Here is a 7292-nt window from a genome sequence, read left to right as displayed (position 1 = left end):
GTGCGTTAAAATGGTATTCGCAGCATTGCGTCATTCTACAGTGCCCTGGACCGTAAGTTTAGAATAATCGTTCCCAAAACAATCAGCATCCAAAACAGGACAAGCAGAGGATTCTTCCCTGCAGCATATCAGCAGCAAGCAAAGCTCTTGCGACGTACCTTCGCACCTGAAGCATCTTCAAATGGATCAGTCGGTATCGACGCTCATAACTCGGTAATCGGAACGGATCTCGCCAAGGTAGATGACGAAGCGCTAAACGTAAGAAGCGACGTTCAATCGACTCAATCCTGGCCATCCAGTTTTGGTAATACAGATGCCAAACAATGGAACCGTATTCGAAAGTAGTAAGGATGAGTGAGCAGTGCTTTGAGACAATACACGTTGGTGAAGCCTTTAGCGATGCGGAAGAAGAATCCTTGATTTCTAGAATCCACAATGTAGGAAATGTGTCGTCTAAACGAAAACTAGATAACGCCGAGATTATTCACCCGGTCGACACGTTGGATTTCAGTACCATCGAGCTTGTAGTTAATTATTACAGGTTGGCGCATTTGGACGAAAGAAATAATGGAACATTTTTCAGGATTCAAGCGAGCATGCAGTTCAAGTTACACCAATCCATAAAGATGTCAAGCTCTCGTTGAAATCGAATTGCCTCGAACTTGGAGCAGTTCCTCAGGTAAATCTTTAGATCATCGGCGTAGGATAAATGAGATCCTTTAAGTACATCATTGAAGTACAGCAGAAAGATTAACGATCCCAAATGACTGCCTTGTGGGATTCCAATTGAGGCCGAAAATGCACGAAACGCACGAAAGAGCACGATCCGCTAAGCTTTCCGCAATATAGCATGTGAGAAACAGGAGAATGCTCCCAAAAAGTTTTCGGTTTCACTTTCGGATTACGTTGAATTTTCTGCAGGTGTCGTCTAAAGCATTCCCAACTGGTTGTCTTGCATACAGCGTTCAATCTTATGTTATGCTCACGCAGCGTAAGGGAGCGAAACTTGGAGTAAGTGTAACCAAAACTTCGGGTGGAGCGGTCACTGACACGGGAATGCTTGTTCGGTCATATCTAAAACGACCTGAGTAAACTGTCTACTGAGTGGGTGATATCCCTCCAAGTCTGTCGCTTTGCGATGGACGGACGGGTCACTCACTTGGAAAAGCTCTCACTGACATAACTAAACAGGTTTGAGCCAGCTATCAACGACGTGAATGATATCCCTCCAAGTCGGTTGCATCGCGACCGGGACGGACGCTTCGCTCACGGACGGGTAACTCTCTCGGGAAAGGCCTTTTCTAATACAATCAGAAGATTCCTCTGCAAGTGTGATAACCCTCCCCGTCTTTTAGACGGAGGGGTCCCCCCTACGGGGTTGCCTCAGATACCATTAGGAATACAACCAAGGTATTCAAGGTAACAAAGAAACAGATGTGAATAAAAAGATTGTAGAAATTAACAGTGCTGATATACAAGAAACAAAAGGTAAAAATAAACATAAACAATTTTTAAAATGTGTAACGATAGATTAATGGTGGTGTAGGAAATTTAAGGCTGTGTGTAAAATGGCTAATATCCCTCGAATAGGTCCTCGAGGGACCTTTTATTCTTGGACTTTATTCCACAGATGCAGAAGCAGGGATGGATCGATCAGCTTGACTCAATTTTGATTCATTTGACAATACCGTCTCATCCGAGCAAAATTTGACAAAATGAAACCTGGAACATTTGTAGAACTAGTTATTATCTACAATTTTGCAGAATAAAGTTTTGCTCTATCTTTTGTATTAACGGTTCTACAATGCTAGTACTTCTTTAGTAACTAAATGAACGTTCATTTAATCACTAAAGAGTTACTAGCATTGTAGCGACGTAACTACAAAAGATACAGCAAAACTTTATTCCGCAAAATTGTAGATAATAACTAGTTCTACAAATGTTCAAGGTTTCATTTTGTCAAATTTTGCTCGGCTGAGACGGTACTATCAAATGAATCAAAATTGAGTCAAAGTGATCGAACCATCCCTGCGCAGAAGAGCAGCGCATCTGTATCCCAGTGTAGCCTGCGTGCCGGTCAGCATTCGGCGCAGCGCGATAGAATCGTTTGTTTGCCATCTGTTCTATGGTAAAGACCAAGACCCAGTACCATCCGCCTTCCGTAGTACGAGCAGCGAAAGCCCCGATATGGGCAGTTTAACTGCCACCTGCAACTAAAACATCGGTGTAATCGGTAGTCTAGCTGTCGATTCTGCCATGACGGGAAGAACACGATATCCCGTGTTATTTAACTACAGTGGCCGAGGCCACTTCGATCGTCAAGAGTCATCATCGAGATTTAACCACAGCGATGTTACCCTGCAATTTTATCTCCGCTTTGCTGTTAAATTTCGTGGTCGAACTCGAAAGGAGTTTTCATTCCTGGTCGTTCAGCTTTCTTTCGGCTTGTGACCAAACAATATCGATCCTGGAGTTCTTGGCGGTATTATTTGCTGTGGTATAACCCGGATTAATGGCTTGTTTCCGGCGGTTTCTGTTTGCGACGGAAACACCCATTGTATTTGGCAAAAGCCGCGACGCACACCAGTTTCCACTCGTATTAATACCATTTCCCTTCCCCATTCTTCCCGCTGAGCAGTTGGAGAGGTATCATGTGTCCTAAGCGCAGCCCTTTTATCCATCTTCAGCATGCGAAGCTCGCGGGTCAACCAAGGTTTACTGTTTAGCGAATGTACTATCTCAGGTCATGACGATTCATTACATGCCCAATTATATGTGAAAGAGTTAATGCCGACAACACCATTGTTTCCGTCAAGAACACCTATCCAGTCGATAGTCGATAGACAAAGTATTTGGTAATACTTCGGTGATCAGCATTTCGAAAGTCATACGAAACAGGGATGATTACCATTTGATTAGAATGATGGTCGTGGAGGGCTAGGATGAGTGCAGGGTGGTATCTTACAAGCTTAACCAGAGGTGGCGGAGCAAGCGAAATCATTGGGGCAACATCCTGTACGCTGACGAAGCAGAGATCTAGACTGCAATTGTTTTCGCTGGACACGTGATTGATCTGTCTCAATGTGGTAGAGCTATAACAATCGAGAAGCCGGCATGCTCCGAGGTGTGCGGTGGAGTAATTGGGATCCGGATGGAGAAAACCATTGCTGGATGGTTGCCACAGAAGTCCTGGTCGGTTGAAATCTCCTATAACAATAACCTTGTCCGTTACGATTGTCAAACCGATCGCCGACAGAAACTACCGGGAGTGAACATCGATCAGAGCATCGTCGCGAACTCGATCGAGCGGAATGTAAAATCTGCATAGGAAAAGTTTGCTATTTTCGAGCTCGATACACACTCACACCTGTTCAATACTGCTCCATTGATCATCTTCGATCACTTTTGATTTCAGTTTCTTGTTCACCGCAACAAGCACACCATCGGCCGTTAACTTTCGACTATTTCCAAGCACGCGGACAATAGATAGTGTACTCAACTCAAGTTCACTATACCCCATTTGATTGGTCACCACCTAATCACACGTTTCCGCATCTCGTCCATCACTATGGAAGCCAGTTAGTGGAGTCAACTTTCAAGCGAGTGCTCCCTTGGAACTTGAGAGATTGGCAGTTCCACTTCCCGAGTTTTCAATCCATAGTCCTTTTACGTCATATGGGTCTGTTCCGATTATTCCAGTCCGAATATCTTTGTCTTTGTTCCACGTTCATTGCCTAATAGCTTCTCGTAGTGGCGGCTTGTAAGGTCTGCGGCACCAACCCCCTGTTTCTCTGGAGGACCAACGAAGTTCGCAAGAGCTCTCCTTCCCTGTCAACATACAACCTTGGCTACCTCCGTGGTTGGGAACCCTATCTTCATCAAGGTTACTCGTATTCCGGCTGGTACCGCTACACTCAAAATATATGTGCAGAATATAGAATATATACCAATACTAAATTTCCATATGATAAACACAACCTTCCCATATGCTGCAAAATGTAGTGGAAGTGTTAGCAATGACTTTTATTCTATTTAAATGAGCAATCTGCGGCATAACTCAACCTTTTGTCTGACAGTTTGTTTAAAATTTGAGTATAGGGCGGTAACACAAGATGGTTTGTAAGCAATACCAACCAACTAGCATTTACTATTTTAATGGCTTATTTTTTATAATCGGTCAGAGGAGTACCGTGATTATTGGAGGATAGCGAGCATGGAGGAGAAAGAAACGTTATGAAAAGTTGCCTTCATTACCCAGAAAAGTTCTTCGAGATTTTAAAATATTATCTTTGTTCATAAGTACATAAGTTTTATGGAATTTTGAAACCCTTTGGCCTAAACGTATAGGGGAACTGTGGGTAAGACGGACAGGTTAAGAAGTACAGCTAATATAATAGTTTACTTCAGTTCAATATATTGTTTTCAAAAGTAGCTAGTGAAATATTTAGCAAAAAAATGTTTTTCAATGTGTATTTTGAGTATTAAAAATGGTCCAAAAAAGCGAACTTTTTAGTGCTGCGGGTGAAAAGGACAATGTGTGGGGGTAAGATGGACAGGTATTGTAAATCGCCCCAACTGAGAGCATATTATTATTTTTGACCCTTAACAAATTGAATACGTAAAAAATGGTGGTGTAGCGTGCAAAAAATAAAGGAGGCAGTCCTCCTTCTCCCACTAGAGGCAGTCAATAGAAAATTGTTTGGCAGCGGCAATATGAACAAGCATTCCAAAAACTGTTTCATATCTGGCCGCTGCTAATTTGTTTGGAGTTCACGTTTGGCGGTTAAATTTTCATTTATATGCTTGAGACATCACTAAGAAGCAAAATCAACAATTTTATTATTATATGTTCACTGACCATTTTACCCACACTAGCAGTTGTCCATTTCACCCCATCATTATACATTTTTTTAAAGTGTTCACAATTTTTCATACGCAAATGAAATTACGTATTATTTCAATGCAAACGTTACTTGAAAAGGTATTAAATCGAAATACTTCATGCTATCTATAGGCAACATTTTGGAATTAAACCATTCAAAAAGCTTAATTTCGATGGAAAAAAGTTACATCCAGACGCAGAATCATTTCCAATTTTAATTTTTCTGTACTTTATCAAAATTGGAAAGTTATAAATGATGATGAAAAGGTTCAGACATCATGAGATAGCAAGGTGGTTGGATGCCCGTCAAAACATTTACGAATTTTAATGCTTAACGGGTAGAATCAACCATCTGTCCGTCTTACCCACCCTGTTCGCCTTACCCACAGTTCCCATACGATAATTTTGAAATTGATATTTTAATAATTTTATTTGAGAGTTTGCCATAAAATATGGTTTATTTTTCTCGCCATGTAAGGAACAATGTCTAAAACCCGGAGAACATAAGCTATCACAAAAGCTATCGTTAAATTTACATTTTGGACGTTATGCAAAATTCACGAAAAAGTTCCAGTTTCAGCGGAAAGTTTTTTATAGGAGCGATAATAAAATAGTGATACTCAAACTCTGTTATGCAGTTTATTCGATTCACAAAGTCCTACAAAAATTTGCATCCAATAAAAATACCCAAAAGAAAAAAAAATACTTCAGCGAGCTGGGATTTCTTTCTCTTATTTTACTGACCAGTGAAATCATCGTTCAACAATCGACAATCTGTATCGCCGATATTCGTTTGAAAAAAAAAAATACTTTCGAACCTGTTTTATGGTTGCGTACACTCGGTGATTCACACGGAAAGATTCAAAAATGACGGCAAACAAACAGAAACCTTCCAATTTATTACTTCCTATTTTAGCCTGCGAATGGCTTAGCAAACTAGCATAAATTAATGCATACTTATCTTCGGAATTATACACTTTTCTGAATGCCAGCAGTTAATAATGGGACTGCCTCTAGTGAACATGCGTATTGAGATTTGTAAGATGTTGAAGATATCATTTGTGTTTCTTAATTTATTTCAATTGTTAACATGTGCAAGTATAGGTAGGGACAAGTTTAAGTTTTGATTGTTGCATAGTTTCATGTGTATACATTGATTTCAGCTGGGCTTGCGAATGATAATCAACACTTTGAAGTACAAAAACCTGTGAACAAAGCCGTAACGTTTGTTCTAAATCCAGCAGCTTTTAGGCAAAAACGACAATTCAAGTTTGTTAATGATATATTTCCACGAAAATAACTCTTTTAAGTGTATTTTTTCCAGTTTTGGTCTTACAGCAGTTAATGCAGCTGTCAAAACAGGACGTGACCAGGCTGAAGCCTTGGCAGGAGCACAAGCGGCTGGTTGGGGATCTCAACCAGGGTACGTTATCGTTAGTGATAATTAACACGATCTAAAATCCTAAACTTAAAATATCTATCATTTTTATTGCAGTTTCGGGCTGTCTGGAACAAATGCCAATACTAATACCTTCACTCAAAACGTTGGGTAAGTAATTTTGTTACATGTTTGAAGACTGTTTAATGAGCTTTATTTCAATTGGTAGGGGCTTCGACTTCTCCAGCGCCAACGCTAACGCTAACGCGTTCAACCAAGGGTTTGGACAAAACGGTTTTGGTGGCAGTGCGGCGAACGCAAACGCGCAGTCCTTTGAAAGTGGTGGTCCACTGGGATCTTTTGGAGCTTCCGCAGCCAATTCCGCCTCGCAAGGCTTCAATGTAGGACCCGGTGGGCTTTCGGGGTCGGCCACATTTGCAGGAAGCCAAACGTACGATCTACCAGGGGACAGAGAAATTTCTATCTCTTACTCGAATGGATTTGGAATCGGACCAGATGGGCGTCCAACTATTTCCAGAGGAAATGCAATTAGTGTGAGCTAGAGTATCAATCACTTTGGATCATTTTGTCAACCGCACCACGAAATTAAAAACGATGTCGATAACTCAAAAGAGGAAACTTGATTTAATAGTTACGGGTATACTTAATTTATCTTCTTACGAACATTATTTTAAAGTTAATTGATTAGCATGAACTATTATCTATCAGCAAGTTATAAAATGAGTATTACAGAACACATTACAGAAATTAAGTATTGTGCTTGTTTTCAAAATCGACGTAATAAAGTACTTGTTCCACTTGTTTATACTTTATACATGTTTATATTGTACTCTGGCCAATGGGCTCTCACTAATGAATCGTTCGCTCTCTGAATCTAAATCAGTATTTTATATGCATGCTGCTGCGAAGATTGTAATGCACGATCCCCTTCCCGCTTTCTTTATTTATACTTAATGCTCTGAGCAGATTACAGTAAACCCTCAACACATACTACGCCTTGTTTTTACGTGG

General features: G+C 40.6%; 1 protein-coding gene across 1 annotated transcript; it reads left to right on the top strand.

Annotated features, from left to right (window-relative positions):
- The first annotated feature begins 350 nt into the window (after nt 1-350).
- Nucleotides 351-6823, top strand: LOC128736340 (uncharacterized). Its single transcript, XM_053830817.1, has 4 exons — nt 351-541; nt 6207-6305; nt 6378-6431; nt 6490-6823. Exons 1-4 carry the CDS (start codon nt 351-353, stop codon nt 6821-6823), a joined length of 678 nt encoding a protein of 225 aa, XP_053686792.1.
- The last annotated feature ends 469 nt before the right edge of the window (nt 6824-7292 follow it).

This window comes from Sabethes cyaneus, chromosome 2 (genome assembly GCF_943734655.1).
Source record: "Sabethes cyaneus chromosome 2, idSabCyanKW18_F2, whole genome shotgun sequence".
Lineage (NCBI taxonomy): Eukaryota > Metazoa > Arthropoda > Insecta > Diptera > Culicidae > Sabethes > Sabethes cyaneus.
This window is presented reverse-complemented; position numbering and strand designations above follow the sequence as displayed.

What these genes read in the sequence shown, in the direction of transcription:
- LOC128736340 (XM_053830817.1), top strand. Translation starts at nt 351, where the DNA reads ATGAGTGAGCAGTGCTTTGAGACAATACACGTTGGTGAAGCCTTTAGC. An exon ending in CTTGTAGTTAATTATTACAG is followed by an intron (nt 542 to 6,206) that starts GTTGGCGCATTT and finishes TATTTTTTCCAG; the next exon opens with TTTTGGTCTTACAGCAGTTA. An exon ending in ACCTTCACTCAAAACGTTGG is followed by an intron (nt 6,432 to 6,489) that starts GTAAGTAATTTT and finishes TTCAATTGGTAG; the next exon opens with GGGCTTCGACTTCTCCAGCG.